Source organism: Physella acuta, unplaced genomic scaffold, assembly GCF_028476545.2.
Source record: "Physella acuta isolate Inbredline_101_S28 unplaced genomic scaffold, ASM2847654v3 ptg000774l, whole genome shotgun sequence".
Classification (NCBI taxonomy): domain Eukaryota; kingdom Metazoa; phylum Mollusca; class Gastropoda; family Physidae; genus Physella; species Physella acuta.
The window spans coordinates 117853-135034 of NW_026732292.1; the positions used below are offsets into that span (position 1 = coordinate 117853).

The 17182-nt window shown below is 32.7% G+C and overlaps 2 protein-coding genes across 3 annotated transcripts; one reads left to right on the forward strand and one right to left on the reverse strand.

Moving 5' to 3' along the window:
* The first annotated feature begins 5721 nt into the window (after positions 1-5721).
* Positions 5722-8510, forward strand: LOC131950625 (uncharacterized). 2 transcript variants are annotated; one of them, XM_059312828.1, is made up of 2 exons: positions 5722-5969; positions 6508-8510. In XM_059312828.1, exon 2 carries the CDS (start codon positions 7096-7098, stop codon positions 8320-8322), a length of 1227 nt encoding a protein of 408 aa, XP_059168811.1. In that variant the 5' UTR covers positions 5722-5969; positions 6508-7095; the 3' UTR covers positions 8323-8510. The 2 variants fall into 2 exon arrangements, with proteins under 2 accessions (XP_059168811.1, XP_059168812.1); XM_059312829.1 differs by having other exon boundaries at positions 5722-5909.
* A 2902-nt stretch (positions 8511-11412) lies between these two features.
* On the reverse strand, positions 11413-17165 carry LOC131950627 (dolichyl-diphosphooligosaccharide--protein glycosyltransferase subunit STT3A). Its single transcript, XM_059312830.1, has 15 exons — positions 17061-17165; positions 16245-16374; positions 15960-16142; positions 15723-15868; positions 15398-15595; positions 15198-15308; positions 15030-15110; positions 14752-14908; positions 14110-14345; positions 13826-13993; positions 13004-13192; positions 12690-12806; positions 12466-12568; positions 12099-12287; positions 11413-11991 (listed from the first exon to the last, which is right to left on the reverse strand). Exons 2-15 carry the CDS (start codon positions 16351-16353, stop codon positions 11846-11848), a joined length of 2133 nt encoding a protein of 710 aa, XP_059168813.1. The 5' UTR covers positions 16354-16374; positions 17061-17165; the 3' UTR covers positions 11413-11845.
* Positions 17166-17182: the final 17 nt, after the last annotated feature.

A 17182-nucleotide genomic window follows, 5' to 3' on the forward strand; every position in this document is an offset into this window, starting at 1 on the left:
AGTTTTAAGGTTTTTATTAAAATAAACTAAGTTAATCTGGTTGTGACTTAAGTAGTGACTTCATTATCCATTTAAAATTAATACAATTTAAAAAGTGACCTGATTATCCTGTGGTAAATCGATTGACAGTGGCGGGGGGGGGGGGAGGGGACATATGTCCCCGGGCGCCGACCTTAGGGGCGCCAAAATGGGTTGGAAAAATAAATTGATAGGTTGAGGGGGGTGCAAACCAAAATCGTGGGGGGGGGGGGTGTGCAAATTGAAAAGTCTGGCGCCGGGAAGGGTGTCGCTACACCTCTACCGATTGACCTGATTATCCAACTGTTAATCCAGTTCTTTCCTGCTCTCCAACAAAAACAAAAACTCCTGTGAGCGCACTTGTCCATATTCCCTATGTGATATTCTAATATGGGTGTGCTAACCATATTTCCCATGTACAAACCCATCTGTTATGCTATTATTTTTATTGTGATAACTACAAGCTTGCTTTAGTATATTAAAAAAAAAAAGCAGCTGAATTGACATTGAACAAAATCTTTTTAAACTTGTTATGAATTCTTGTCTGGTGGTCGTTTTATGAGTGTGATGTTGTCTTGTGCAATAATTATGCTATATGTAGACCTGGTCTGTTTAAAAATGGTCACCTTTTTTTTTCAAAGTCCTTTTACAAAATCCATACACTATGTAAACTCTTATAATTTACATTTTTACAATATTGCTGTACCTTCACTGCTTATTTTATTTTAACCCTTTAACAGTGTACAGCTTGCCAAAAACTTTTACCAATTTTAAACTTCACAAAAGGAAGAGTAGTCAACGAAATTCATGCCTTTTTAATTTTTTTTGTTTTTTGTTACATGAATTATGATAACAATAAACATACTGTATATACTTTGTTGCAGTTGCATTTATATTTGTGATGGGGTAAATAAAGCAATAACCTAAAACAATGTTAGCTTAATTATGTTCAGTAAAGAAAACAAGGGAGCTCACTCTAATACCAAACTCAGGTATCTTGTTCTGCGAGGTGATGTGAATCAGTTATTCCCCTGCTCTGTGTTGAAGCATGATAATATTTGATCATGCCAGGACTTTATAATTTTTTTTTTACTTCCAGTATGCTGCTGCTTATTTTCTACTCTTTGTTTACTATAATTCATAAAAACTATAATTATGAAATATCCTCATGGTCATAAAATTTTATTTTTATTTTTTAGGGAAACAAAACAACAGAAAAACAGTAATCTTTTGGAATTGTCACTTTGGAAATGTGTTTTTTGTTTACCTTTTTAATTAGGTTCATAATTTATGATGTCATAATAATAAAGAAAAATGTATAAACTACACATTTTAACCACTTTCTCCCTCCACAAACATACTCTTCTTCTCCACAACTCTGAAAAAAATTATAGTTATGTGACCATGATTATATGGATGATACACTTCAGACTTCATACTTGTACTGGCTACTGATTTCTACCAATTTCATTTTTATATTTAAAATTTTTATCTCCTAAATTTTAAAACAAAAACTTGATATATGCAAAGTCTCATTTCAAAAACATGTTCACCATTTTATTGTATGCATGACAAAACTGAATTTTGATATAGATCTAACTTGTTTTAAATAGGTGTAAACATTTTTTGTCACTTTCTCTTCATTGAATGGATAGAGTCTTCAAATAGAGTATTTGAATTATAAGAGAAGCTACAGTAATATTTAAGTTTAATTAAGTATTCAACTATACAAGTTGATAAAACTTGTAAAATGTATGCATATAATTTACAATATAATGCTACAATATTTAATTTTGAAGGATGTGATTTTGTGATAATTTATTTTTAAACAAAAACGGTATATTTTACTTCCTGAACTAGTGTACATGTTTTTGTTTTTTTAAATTTTTCAATGCTGTTTTGTGTGTTCAATGAGTGCTCATTGTAATTAAGACTTTAGTGTTGTTTTGTGAACCATTTAACAGTGCAATCAATCTTGTATCTGGTGGCAAAGTCTTGTGTAGCTGTACTGTGGAATGTGATGTCATCAAGTACTTATTGTTGTTGTTATTGATGTTAAAATCATTTGATAAAAATTATTAAAACAAAAGCTATTTTCAACAAAAATTGTCTTTTTATTTATTTTTAAAATTTAATATTTGATGTAATAAAGGGGCATAACTTTTGTTTTTTATTTTTAAATAGGGGAGAACACCGAAGTACTGGTTTGAGTGATTAATTAAAACTTAAAAGAGTCATATTTATTTTAGACCTTTGTGATGATGGTCGTTGAACTGCTTGATTAAAATTAACTGATGATGTTTCAATAAATTTGTTTTAGATACTATCTGTTTATCAAGAAGAAACAGTGCAGTGGCATTGATGTGCACACCCCTGACAGCAAAGAAGACAATTTCTGTGACTTATAGATCTAATATAATAATCTATATATATAATTCTCCTCTTCGAGCCGTTAGAAAACAAGCTGCAAACGCTCTCCCTACCTCCCCACCCCCTACATGGTTTTAGTGAGCTGTGTTCACTCTAAATGTTTACAAGCAGAGACAACGATTTTAAACGTAGGGGGGGGGGGAGGAAGGGGAGGGGGGGGGGAGGAAGGGGGGGGGGGGGGGGGGGGTTATGGTCCTTAACGAGCTACTTATAGTGTTTTAAAGAAATATTTTCAGTGTCAGCGTTGGAGCCGTTGGTACTGTCGAATTCACAAATTATGAATTATTGAAAATTAGAAACAACTAAATAGCGGCGTATGTTATGCCGCGGGCCGGCTCGTAATAATATAATATGCTATAAATATGGCAACCAAGGCAAGGCCTGCGGGTTTGAGACCATCTCTGGCTCAATGTAGCAAGGTCAGCCTCTACCATTCATTAATAAGCCTTCGTCCCAATTAAACACATTGACTCTCCGTTCAATAGTACACTAGTACAGAGCAGCTATCGGGGAGGTCGGATCAATTTAATTGGTAATTAGTCAAGGCAATCCAAGCATGCAAGCGGTATTAGGGTATGAATTTCAACAAAGCCAGCCGATATTCTTTACACGACATCAGCGTGTTTTTTTTACACCCTACCTAAATAAATACGATGGAGTTTGATATTCTTCTTCGTTAACTTCTGACCAATAAAATATCCCACATTACGGAGGGGAGAGGGGGGTGGCATCCGTAAACGGCACCATATTAATCCTAGTGGAAGGGGGAGAAGGCTACGGACTTTCGAGAAAATGTGTGCCAATGGGAGTGGTTCTGTAACGTGATGTTCATATACAGGTTTTTCCAGGCATCTCTTCAGGGCAGAGTTTCTTCCAGGCATCTCTTTGGGGGGCAAAGCCCCCCCCCCCCCCCCCCCCGAATTTTTTTTTACCCGCCCCCCCCCCCCCCGAACGAAATGAAATTTATATAATTTATATAGAACAATATATACTTTTAAGTGTCCGCACCCCCCCCCCCCCCCCCGAAGAAAGTCTACCCCCCCCCCCCCCCCCGAAAATTTCAAGTGCCCCCCGGAGAAAAAAGTCTGGAAGAAACACTGCTTCAGGGGGGGGGGGGCAGAGCCCCCCTTCCCCGAACGAAATGAAATTTATAAAGAAAGCATATACTTTTAACAGTATGTGTCGTCGTCGTCGTCCCCCCCCCCCCCCGGAGAAAAAAGTCTGGAAGAAAACACTATTCATATAGTGCTTCGATTTCCAATGAGCACTCATGTAATGGTCTAATAGGACTGGAGCCATAATTTATTACATGTATTATAATTATTTAATTCTGACCTCACTGCAATCTTAGCCTTGCAGATCAGAGCTTCTATCAGACATCGCTTCGGACTAAATGAAAAAATAAATAATTTATATAGAAAATATATTTATATTAAACCAGTGCACCCCTCCACCCTTTCCCGATAAAAAGTTTTAAGAACCCGCCCTTTAGAAATGTGATGTAAGCAATTGAATTTTAGCCGATAAGTCGCTTTTTTCTAAAAAAAAACGTACATTTTAATAAAAAGGTATCAATTTAATAAGGGGTCATCCATAAATGACGTCACGCTTTTTAACGATTTTTACCTCCCCCCCCTCCCCTCCGTCATACGTTGTCACAAAAAGCCAGACCCCCCTCCCATAAAATGACATCACGCCTCAGCCTACACCCCCCCCCCCTCAAAATAGCAGTTGAATTTTTTTTAAACATCGATATTTTTCTAAAATCTTGTCTGAACTCTGTCAAAATAGAGTATTTTAATCAATTCCTATTACAATTTATTAAAACAAATTTCTAAAACGCAAAAATAACGTCTAAAATTCGTTTTCTAACATTGCTTTTTGATAATGCAAAAGTGTGACGTCGCACCATCTGAACCACCCTCCCTTTCCCCCTTATCACAAACCGTCACAAAATTACGGACCCCCCCCCCCCCTCCCCCTACGAGTGTCACGTCATTTATGGACGACCCACTGTCATTTTTAATAGCTCGTATACGGAATAAAGAGTAGGCCTAAATATTGCAATTGTGCGGAAAATGGAAAAATCGGGATTTTAAAAAGCTTCGAAGTTTTACATAACCTTTAGATTCGACGGATATACTTAGCTTGGCAATATATTGTACGTCTGCACGTCTGTGTGTACGTGGACGCAATAACTTGAGTAGGCCTACTATTTCAGCTGGGTTCACAAAAAGTCATATATAATTATTATATACATTTTTTAGTTTTCTGTCAACTTTTCAGCAATTTCCGATAACCGGAATATGCATTTATTTTACTATTAGTTTCTCAAAATCCTGTAACTAACTACTGTTTTGAAATTATGAGGTGTGACGTTATATTAAAGGGGCGGGGCGGGGGAAGGTCTGGCTATTTGTGTCGATGATGGAGGGGGGGGGGGGGGTAGGAGGTATAGAATTTTTACCCCCCCCCCCCCCCCCCTCCATCCAAAAAACCTGCCTTTGTCATGACTTGGGCCATGATAATTACACTCTTTAGTTATATAGCCCATGCCACATCCAACTGCATATACAGTAAAATGTTTTATCATGTCATCGATAGGCACTTTCATTAACCAACAGTTTAGTAATGATGGTGACCACAGGATAGGTGCCTTAATAAAACAACCATTATGTTTCATTATTTTAGTTATTCAATACTTACCGTTCGTTTCTATAATATTTATTTTATTTTCCCAAAAAAAAAAAAAAAAAATGTTCCCCCCACCCCCGGGATACGCAACTGCTCGTGATCTATGAGCAGAGTGTATGTAGTATTTAGAATCTAGATCTATGTAGAGCTTTGTTTGCCTTATTTCTCTATTCATAAACACTCATTTTGCAGATCTTTCAGAATGCTTAATTTGGACAATTTTCTGGATAGGGATTATTTGCGGGTTTTCATTTCTTATTTCTTGGTCGATTCATCCAACCCTGCAAGTCATTTCAATAGGCCAGCTTGCACTATGAATTATATAATGTATAATCTTTTCAGTGAGCCTATACTATATCTTTCAAAAAATTAAATTAAACCAAAATCAAGCAGCTTACGTTTAATACCAGTGTGTTTAATCACAGGGTTTTAAAAAGTGACATAGTATAATAATAATAAAAAAATAAAGAAATAGTTTAGCTTACAATTTAGAGAAATCTGGTTGCCTATAGTATACAAACAAACCTGAAAACAAACCTGAGCTAAATATAGAAAAAGCATACGATAGTATAGTAACAATGCAAGCCCTTTCTTGTTTGTGGTAGATTAGCCCCTAAGTCTAATGGCCTAACTATAGCTAATGGACTAATCATCAAAACTGGATCTAGGCTTATTAGATCCATAATTAAAATCAAGAATGACGAACTGGTGTAGTCTAGATAGATCGAGATGCACAGCAGCTGATTAGTAGATCTAAGGCCGCTTCAGTGAGTTAGTACTTACTTTTAAGTACTACTTATTAGGTATTACTTATTACAATCTACTAAGTAAGTAACTTAGTAAGTACTTACAAGTGCCGCTTTTTTAGCTTGTTTACACTTTTACTACAGGCAGTCTAGCTCAGTAGCTCATCTAGAATAGTATATTAATTAGTAGAATACAGTCTAGTCTACCTACTACACAGTCTACAACTCTACACGCTACACTAGACTCTACAGTGTAGAGTCTACACACCAAGTCTACACATCTAGAGATCTTCTAAGTTATAGATCTAGATTCTAGTCATAATAGAATCCAATTTTAATGCAGTTAATCTATGATGAAAATGCAAAGTTTCTTTTAGCAAAAGCATTGGTTTGGTTGCTCATAAAATCTCTGAGAATTTTACTGACCAATAATGGCTTTTACTAAAGCAAAAAAGTTGAATTTATTTTTTTAGTGCATTTTAAAACTTTTATATTAAAATTTAAAACACTTTTCAGATTTGTTCTATTTAAAGTGCAACTGCTTATTACAAATGTTACATGTATGCTACTAGTACTTCGCTCGTATTTTATTTATTATTTAAACAATCGAATATTTCAGAACTGACCTGATTGCATAAAGAATCTACCTTTAATATCTTAAATGATATTGTCGTCAAGACGTCTCTGCTATCTTTCTTCTACAAGCAGTATTTTGGATCAGGGTAACTGAGTTGGATGGCCTGTCGATTCTTCTTACAGATTCTCTAATTATAACTGTATACAATTTTGTTTGCCTCTTGCATATTACATGGTTTACAAAGTATCCTTTTAGTTATTCAAACATACATGATCTTTGTTTTACTTGAAATAATAACTCCTGTAAGTCATTAAGCAAAATATGTAAAATTTATTTTCAGAATTCAGTGCTGAAATTGAAATTAATTTCAAGTTAAAGATTAATTTAGCTATACAGATATTATACTTACACCAATTGTATTTATCTTCCTTTACATTTGTGAGTAAGGCTGAAAATGTTTAATTTAGCTAACACAACAAACAATTTACAACTTTTTGTGTATATTTAATTGTTGCATCATTTAAATGATGTTATGTAATAACAGTGAAATGATACTAATTAAATGTATTAATTAGTTAAGAGCTTCTTAAAGTTGCTATTGATTTTAAGTTCCATACTGAAGTAATCAAAATGTTGCATGGGTCTGAACAATTGGGGCAGCGAGGTCACTTAATTACGCAGTTCAAAACATGGATTTTAGATTGGAGCTATAATGTTTTCCAAGACAAACTTCCTTGCCCAAAAAATCTTTGTTTTTTTTACAGTCAGAGTCAACACCTTTTAATAAATGAGTTAGTATCAGAATATCACAAAAATAACAAAAATCAGGTCGGACAGGACCGATTTGTCTGGGCAATGTTTGCTAAAGCCCTAATCAAAGAACATAAGCTGCAAAGCACATGTAACGAGTATCATTCAAAGTATCAAATTAAATGCAGACAAATACACAAATGCTTGTATATTTTATTAGCTGTGAGCTATTACTTACAATTACGTTGCACAGAATTAGTTAAGGAAATTTTGAGAGAAATCATTTCCTGTACGAAAAATCTCAGATTCATGTTTTCATTTCTCCCTAGTATGAGTGTAAATTTATATGCATCATTACTGTGGGTTCACTCTCCACTGTATGAAGAACAGTTATGCAGAGAATATTTTTTCTTGATTGATGCAGAGACGGCTGCCCTTAATAATCAATATACAGATGTGTTCAAAAGTTCACAACCTTATTTATACTATCTTGTTAAGCATTTAACCCCTCTTCACAGTGCGCCTAACTCTTTGCCCGTAAAACTGCATGAAATTTTAAGTAAACCTTTGCTGAAGAATAGAAAATATTCTTTGTTAACACTGGCAGTGCAGTACCACAATGTAGAAATCATTAAATGCTTGCTAGAAATAGGGGCCCAAGCGCAACATAAATATTACGATCAGTGCACAGAAGCATATGTCTGTGCTGAGAGTCTTTTGGCTAACTCAGTCAACAGCATCATGGGAGCTCGACAGTTCCTGATTAGCATAAATATAAATTATAAGGAACTAACCAAGAAAATGGATACACTAATAAATGAAGCCAGTTCTTATGTGCATTTAATGAGAAGATCAGTTTTCTGCTCTCGGCTAAAGAAAGTTTCAGATATGTGGTGTAGTGAAGATTCTACATATGAACTCAACCGTGTCATTGCAGATGAATGGGGTATAGAGCATAAGGTAACATTCCCAACACTGCAGCATATTTGTAAGATACAAATAAGACGTGCAATACTAAATGCAGACAAGGAGTTAATACCAATTGCTGTGAAACTGCTCCCTGTTCCAAATAAACTTAAGCAATATCTGAATCTGGAATTAGACTAACGATTTCCAACAACTTGTTTTTAGCATATATATATAAACAATTGAATTTTTATTTTATGACATAATTAAACTAAGATTGTGTTTATTTTTAAAATTTGAATATTAAAGTTGTGTTATATTTATTTTTACAAATGTTTTAACTCAATGGTTTATAATATTAAACTTATTTTTAAATCAATTGTAATTATCAGCAGTTGTTTAATACTTTAACAATATGATTATTATGATATACTTGTTATTTTAGAACAAGTGACAATCTTTAATAATTTAATAGTTGTTTTTTTATCTATAAAATTGTTTCTTCAGCAATATTTACATTTTATTTATTTTCGGTTTTAAAGAATTTAGTCTTTAGTAAAAATATTTTGTAGTAACCATTCCATTGATAGATTAATGGCTAAAGATATTTGAATATCTAAAGTAAACCAATAGCAATATTTTTCTTTATATTTTTAAAATAATATTTTGCTTATTTATTTGTAAAAAGATATTAATCAAAGCATTTACATTTTAAAATGTGAAATCAATTGTAATATTTTTTTCAAGTTCATTCCTATTAACATACTAATAGTTAATTGTGATTAATATTTTTTTGCAATATATTTATATTAATTAGTATTATGATTCCATCCATCCTTAACAGATTACAACATATCTGGCTTATATGCAGTATTAATTTTTGTTATGTATGAGTAGAGGTGTAACACATTGTATACATTTTTTTTTACCAACTTCTTAATTGGGGTAACATTTTAAGCGTGAATTAATAGAAGAAAATTATTAAAATAAGAATTCCATTTTTTATTGGTTTTAATTTAACATTATAAGATTATTGTGTGCAATTTTTAAGTCTACAAAAAAACTGACATGAGTTTTGAAAATGGCAAGTTTATTTAATCAGTGTAGTTTCTTAATTTATGTTTATTTTTGAGTCATTTTGAAACAGCTGTTTTCATATCATAAATAATAAAATATCCACATGCTGTTTCATAATAAAAACTGTACGGCTTAACTCTGATACAATTTGAAAAGCTATTTCTAGATTTCATGTTGATATTTAAAATGGAATAGTCTTTATGGCAAAGCTATGGTTTCCTAAGTTAATTTATTAAGTGTTTTAATATTGCTATTTATTATGTTTAATGATGATAGCTTTTTAAGCTCTAATGTATTTAATAATAATAAAAAAAACAACCTTGCAATTTATATTTACAATGATATTGCAGTTTTAACTGCAAAGCTTTTATGTTGTGCAATGTAATTTATGTCTAATGAGCCTAAGGTTTCCTAAGTTCATTGTTAAGAACTTTTATATTGGTATTGATTTTTTTAAATAATGTTTGATGATGATGGTAAGAGCTTTTTTAAGCTCAGATTTGAAGGGGAAAAAATGATGGGGTTTTATATTTACTCTGATATTGTATTTTCAACATGTGAAGCTTTTATTGCTTAAGTGTATTCTGATGTATTGTGCTGTGCAATGTAATTTATTTAATTCCAAATAAAATTTTGCCTAAGTTATTGAACCCTGACTTGCAGTTTAATTATGCCTATATTAAATAAAATGCATGAATAAGGGGAATTTGTTCTGGTCTTTGTGATCATGCATAAAGTTTAAACATGCAAATGCTTAATACAATTTTTTAAAAATATTATAAATTATGAAATAAATCTAGTGCAGAAGGAAATAGTGAAGCCATTTTGATGTTCTAAACTTTATAAAGTAAAGTAAAGTTTCCCTTTCAAACCTGACGGTCTATGGGGCAAGTGAAGTAGAGTTCACTTGTTTCCGTGACCTCGGCATATGAAGAGATAGTGTGGTCAGCACTATGCCCAGCCGCCTTTACTCTCCCTAACATGAGTTAGGTACCCATCAGAGTTGGGTGGACTCAGGGACGGTCTACTGACTTGAACCCGGATTCGAACTCGAGACTTACGGGTTAGCAGTCCAGCTCTCTACCGCTAGACCACTCCGTCCCACATAAACTTTATAAGCTGTAGTATTTTCCAAAGCTAAAATGAACAACAACAATGCCTACTTTTATAGTGAAACACTTTAAAACTATGTTATGATCATGCCTCAATATTCTAAGCAATCAGCATTTGTTATGTAACCTTATTTTCCTTATGGTAATTGCTTTTTTAAACAAACTCTGTTTAAAGTAATGGAAGAACTAAGATTGTCAGAACTAGTGTAATACAAGATTAATTACTGTGTGCCATCTCCTTTTTTTATAAACTGTAAATTACTCTATTCTTTTATATACCAATGGTGCATTGTAATGAGGTGCTTTGTTAATTTTAAAAAAAATACTGTGACAATTTTATTTATTAAGGAGTACTTTATAAAGAATGAAGTATCATACATTGAATTGATGTTTTAAATATGTGTTCTTTCAGTTTTAATTATTCATATTTTCAATTTGCATCAAATTATATTAGGGAATAGTGGTATAAAGTGTTAAAAATAATTGCCCGTTGATGACTATGAATGATATTTTTAAGAACCTGTACAATTTTATTAGTGAAAGCTAACACTTTTTAAAAATGTTGTTGAAATTTAAAAGCAAAAGTCATAAAACATGTTTTTTGAGGAAAATGTATTTTATAAAAAAGCTGTGTAAGTGGATGGCATATTATTAAGGTATCTTAGAAGTTACATGTTGAAAATTCTGTAAGTAAACTACACATTTCTAACAAAAATAATGTATAATAATTGTATCTTTCATTTTAATTGTTTGTGTAACCATTACATTAAAACATGATACAAATGTGCTACTGTACACTGCAAATGAATGAATGTGCATTACTATACATTTTTATTCTGTTACATTAAAAGCTTTTTGAAAAAAAAAGGTTTTTTCTTAATCGTTACACTATGTTGTGTACTGTGAACCAAATTTTTTTATTGCTAAATAATTTATTTTCGTATTCTTAACTTTCACACACATTGTCTAATACTAATATCTAGGCCCAACAGCAGTACCATTCTCTTCAGTGACATTGAGTTATGTATGGATGTTATTGGAGTTAGGCTAACACCCAGAATTTAAAACAATACTTTGTTAACAAAAGAAATAAATCAAAGGTTAACATATTACATTGTTTAATTAACATGAGGCTATAGGAAAAACAGCAAGAAACACAATAAACATTCCTCAACAAATCTTTCTTTAAGTTTAAGATTAAAATAAAATGATCTTTAATGTTTACACTTATAAAGACTTTAAAAATTTACATATCACACCAATCACCATATAATAGACACACACTTAATGTTAAAATATTTAAGCAGCAATTCTTTTATTTACCCTAAATACGATGTTTCTTTTTCTTAGTAAGAAATGTGTAAACTATTTATCAACGACTGTATTCAATCATTCAGCAGCAATAAGTAAATATATGTAAACCATTATGATTATGAAATCAGCAGACAATGATTTTAGCATGAACACGATACAATAACTAATGTTAGATGCATGTTAATTATATTCTTATGAGAGTTTTTTTGTGCTGAAGATTTTTAAATTCCTCTATTTTCTAAATCCTTAACTTTATAAATTCTAACAAGCCAGTGCTCAGTTGTGTATGCCTCTTCAAGAACATCCAACTCAAAATCTTTATTGCCGATCTCTGTGTTACGAACTCTGTCATACCCTGTAGGTTTCCCTAAAGTTAAAAAAAAATAAAAAATTAACAACACTGCTTTTTAAAAATTTAAGTGTAACAAGAACTATAAACTAACTTGTAGATGTATAGGTTTTGATTTAACTTACCACCCTCAGTGTAAACTGAGCCAAATCTGTAGTAACACATCTTATACATAAGGCAGTTGAGGAGGACTGGTGAACCTTCTTTGTCCACTCTAAATTCTCCCTGGGGTGTGTAATAGTCCCACTCCTTTATATGGCTGCCTCTATCAGTGCTGCCACCAATACGAACCATCCACAGAAATTTGTTGATATCTTACAAGTATAGTAAACACAAAAAGTCAGTGACTATAGTATAATAGTTGTGATCAATGTTTTTTTTTTTTTAGAATCAAATTGAATGCACATGATTTAAGCAAATGTATGCTCTTAAATTTGTACCTGCTAGTATAAGAATTACTGTCTAAATATTCCAATTAAAATTAAAACCTACCATCTGAAGAATAACCAGTAAGGCCTCCAAATATAACAAGAACATAATTAACATCTAACTCTCTCATAATTTCATATGCTTTTTCTTCCGAAGAAGCCATAGCCTGAAAAAAAAAATTTCATTAGTTTTTTTTAAAAAACAAAACCCTTTAATGTATTTTAATATTCTGTATCTGATATTAAAACCTTTCAGTCATGACAAATGTAAACAATTTGCAAATTTACCTGACCAACTCGAGAAATATGTGTATTATTCCAAGTATTATTATCAACTAATATTGTCCTGTTTGCCATAGCTGTTATCTGATAACCATAATCCCACCAGGACATAACTTTAGCATCCTGAAATTGTACAAAAAATAATATATTTTTTTATAACTTGTACATTGCATTTTAATAACTTCATTAATATTTTTATTGGTAACTTAGCTTCCACAGATAAAAAACAAATATAAGAATTTGAACATTTTAATATGTACTAAAGATAATAAAAGCAATTTATAAGACATTAAGCATAACTAAAAAAAAAAAACTTTTACCTCAGGGGTATTGTGTCTCAACCAGTAATAAGCCTCTCTGAAATCATCGAAAATAATCCTGCTACCATCACCGCCGCGAGCCGACAAAACAATAGAAGGTGAAGAGTAAGCTTCTGATGTTACCCAGGTACAGTGGTATGTGTAATAAAGCAGGAAAACTGTCATCATGCAGATAACACAGGTGGCAATCTGAAATGGAGAAATTTATCAGGTAAAGTTAATTTATTTTAGATTTAACCAATAACTTTGGGTTTCACTGTAGTACTTTTGCTTTGTACTGAGTAGAGTTATGTTTGGATCACCAATCATTGATAGACCATGCTCAAATAAAAACAGTAAGTAGTTTTTGAAGAAAATGCTTAGGAAGTACATCATCCTCATCATTTCCCATTCGTGCCCAAGACACATGGGGAAGATGAAGTCAAGTTAATCTTTTTCAGAGACCTTGGCATATGAAGGTATAGCATGGTCAGTACTATACCCAGCCGACTTAGTTTCCCTAACGTGGGTTAGGTACCCATCAGAGCTGGATATTTAAAAATGTATCCAGTGAATACTCAGTTGATTTTAAATTATAGTGAAAAACCATAGCAAAAAGAATGAAGTAAACCTTTTGAACCTGACGTTCAATGAGGTAAATCAAATAAGGTTCATTTGTTTCTGAGACCGTGGCATATAAAGGGATGGTGTGGACAGCACTATGTTCTACAGACTCAAGCCAAGGATCTGAGATAGCTCTACCATCATACACTTTACTATCTAACATCACATGAAAAAACTATAAATTAAGTATGCACAAAAATTAAGTATGCCTAAACTTACTTCATTTTTAAGAGGATAGTTGGATTCTATCTTTTTGACAGACTTTTTCTCCTTCCTCATAGGGTTGTCCAAATTTTTCATGTATGTTGTGAGCACAGCGGACATACCAATGCCTCCAAGGATGCACATGACAGGAGCAAGAACAAGCATCAAACGCACCATGACACCCTTTAAAGAAATTTAGAAAAGTATAATGATATGTAATTAATGTTAACATTGTACTTAACTGAATTATGTGCGTTTAAGCTAAACAAAACAAAAGCCTTTTCACATCTACTACTCACAGCAAAGTAGATACTGGTGACTCCATACATGATGATAAAGATATTAGCATCAGTGAGCTTCACAAAGCAATAGTAAAGTCCAACAGGGAACAAGAACATCAGAAGCTGCAAATCAAAATAAAATGAACTCCAGGTTGTTGGCTGATGCTCAGAGACAGATGCAATGATGGGAATGTTGTTTTTAGCATAGGATGGATCCAAAAGAGAGTAGAAACGACCGGTCCATGGTGCCACCTCTGTAGGGTTATGGTTATGGAAAATTTGCAAAAAATTAAATGACAGTAAGAATATACCATACTCAGACCTCCATAATTGTTTAACAAAATGAACAGAATTTATTTTTTTTAAATTACTAAAGTAACAACATTAGATTTATAAGACTGACGTATAGCACTATATATTACAGTATGATTTAAAAAGCTAAGCACTAAAATGGGTAATTGTTTTTAAAAAGAATTGTTTAGTTGAAATTTAGGTCCTTGATATATAACTTTAAGCTCTATCTTTTAAAAACTTTAAAAATCAAATTTTTAAGTGAAGGATGATGAGAAAACAAATATTTTACAGTATAATGGTAAATATAATTAGCATGAAACTTCACAGAGGCGATGAAATAAGTTGATCTATCATAAAAAAGGATACTGCCTAAAGCAGTGGCTACTGCTGCAGCTGCAAAGACAGTTGTTCCAACCAACAGTACAAGGCTCTTGAAGAGGATGTTGAAGTGCTCACGGGACATCTTGGATCGAAGATAGTCCACAAATGCATGGATTTGGCATAGACCAAATACCCCCAAAGCCTACATAAAAAAACGTTCCATTAGGAGGATATAATATATACATTCATTAATTCACATTAAACCTTGTACATATTTTTCAATATAATTACAAACTAATTTTAAATGTTTGAAAAATCCTTACAGCCATATGTTCACTGGACTGAACAGGTTGGAATCCAACAAAAGAAATTTGCATTGACAGAATTGTACCAAGGCAGTATACCTAAGAAAAAGAAATTTGTAAAAATTAAGTAAGTAAATCAAAATGAATCTAACAACTTTTTTAGACACAAAGTTTAAGTTTACTCACAGTTGAGTAGGCTACATATATGCGGTGAGAAAATCGGCCAGTGATCATCAGCATCAAGACATGAAGTGGAATCAAGTTAATTAGAAACACATAACCACCCCATGATGAAACCTATTAGAAGAAATAAATAAAAGACAATATATTTAAATACAGAGTACAATTGTCATAAAAAATGAATAGTGAAATATAAATAAAATTACCATGTAAAAGTAAGCTAGGGAGCAAAGGGCACCCCAAAAGATTGATCCAGTCTTCACTGATTTTATCCAAAGTGCATAGGTTAGAAGCATACAGAAAATAGCAATGCCTTCATTATCATAAGAGCCCGCTACTGAACGGGAGATGTAACCAGGAACAATAGACAACATGGCAGCAGCTACCAGACCAGCAGATGCATCCTGAAAGTAAAAAAAAAGTTTAACATAACAAATTTATATTAACTACAGTTCAAGTTTATTTTAATGTAACAATAAAATTCACAGACATCAACATAGCATTTTAAAAGTAAAGAAAAATTCCACACACCTTGAGTTCTTTAGTGAAGTAGAAAGTTACAATGGTCGTAAAGCTAGAGAACAATGGTGCCAAAAAGACACACACGTTTCTCACATCAATGGTGAGATGGAAAAAGTTCATCACATGGTAGATAAGGGCAGAGGTGACCATCAAACCTGTCAATAAAACATATTAAAATTTTATTCTAAGAAATTTGTATTTAAGGATAGAAAGCAGTTCAAGCAGTGATACGTTAACACTGCATACCTGGGTAGATGGTTCCTCCAATGATTCTCCCTAATGGGTACCAAGCTCTATCATCAAACCAATTGTGGAAACTGTAGAAACCCTCATCAGCTAGAAATCTTGTTGTACGGTAGTTGAAGTAAGGATCAAACTCATGGATCACACTCTCAAAACGCAGCACAGAGAACAGACGGGTTGAAAAGGCTGGAATATAAATTATTAGCATTTATTAATAGTTGGCAATGTTGTTTTTTTTCGTTTAAACACCATAAACTTTTGCACAATTAAATAACTTTTAATCCTTACACAAAATAGCTGCAACAGTAAGAATCACCATCTTCAGCAAAGTGTCTTGTTTCTCTGGCGCCATCCGCATGAGCCACTGCAGCCCCCAAGCACCTTGTGCTTTCTTCATGATGTAGCTGATCAATCAATTCTATATAAATTATTATTTAATTTTTATTATCATAATGGAGAAAGGGTTGAAACAGTACATTGTATATAAATAGTGCATTCATAAAGTCTGCACAGTTTTGCAAGCTTGGTAGAATTTTTTGTTTTTAAAAAACACTGTAGACTTCGTAGTAGTTCTTAGTTGTATAATCTTAGAATGATGGGTGCACATCAGCAGAAAGAATTTCTCTTCAAGTTGAGCAGACTGTTGTTTTTAATTAATATTAGGCCTAGATCTAGATCTTATTCTAAATCTACTTATTTTTTATTTCACACACAAAATCAATAAAGGAAAAAAATGTAGTCTATTGGACACTATTGGTGGCAGAAGATAATTTACAACAATAAGTTACAACATGTCAGTAAAGACATGTTGATTGTTGATGCATTCATTAATTACAGTGATTACAGAGAAGATGGTATGGAATGCAAGCTCGATCTCCTTCATATAACATTCTAATTCTCGCCGATTTTCTGTGCCTCCAATGCCCACTCAACTTTTCGTAACAAAACTTTTTTTTTTTAAAGAAGAAAGTGGGCAGTGGGGCTTACTTAACCAGAATCTAGAATTATATTAAAGTTCGACTTAATGAGGTTAGCTCCTTACAACCTCCTACTTTAGCACTTTAAATATTGCAAACAGTTTAATAAAAAATGCATAATACCTACCAATAAATGTAAATACTGGTCAAATTTTATTTTAATCTCAGTATTTGTAGGAAACTAGCTACGTGTGTACACGACGACACACCGGCTCTAGTTATACGGACTTTGATTGGTTAGAAACACGG

Excerpts from the sequence above, each read along its gene's own strand:
- LOC131950625 (XM_059312828.1), top strand. The coding sequence starts at position 7,096 with ATGTTGCATGGGTCTGAACAATTGGGGCAGCGAGGTCACTTAATTACG.
- LOC131950627 (XM_059312830.1), bottom strand. The coding sequence starts at position 16,353 with ATGAAGAAAGCACAAGGTGCTTGGGGGCTGCAGTGGCTCATGCGGATG. Across the intron at positions 14,909-15,029 it reads AGTCCAGTGAACATATGGCT|GCTTTGGGGGTATTTGGTCT; the intron begins GTAAGGATTTTT and ends TTTTTTATGTAG. Across the intron at positions 12,288-12,465 it reads TACTGGTTATTCTTCAGATG|ATATCAACAAATTTCTGTGG; the intron begins GTAGGTTTTAAT and ends TATACTTGTAAG.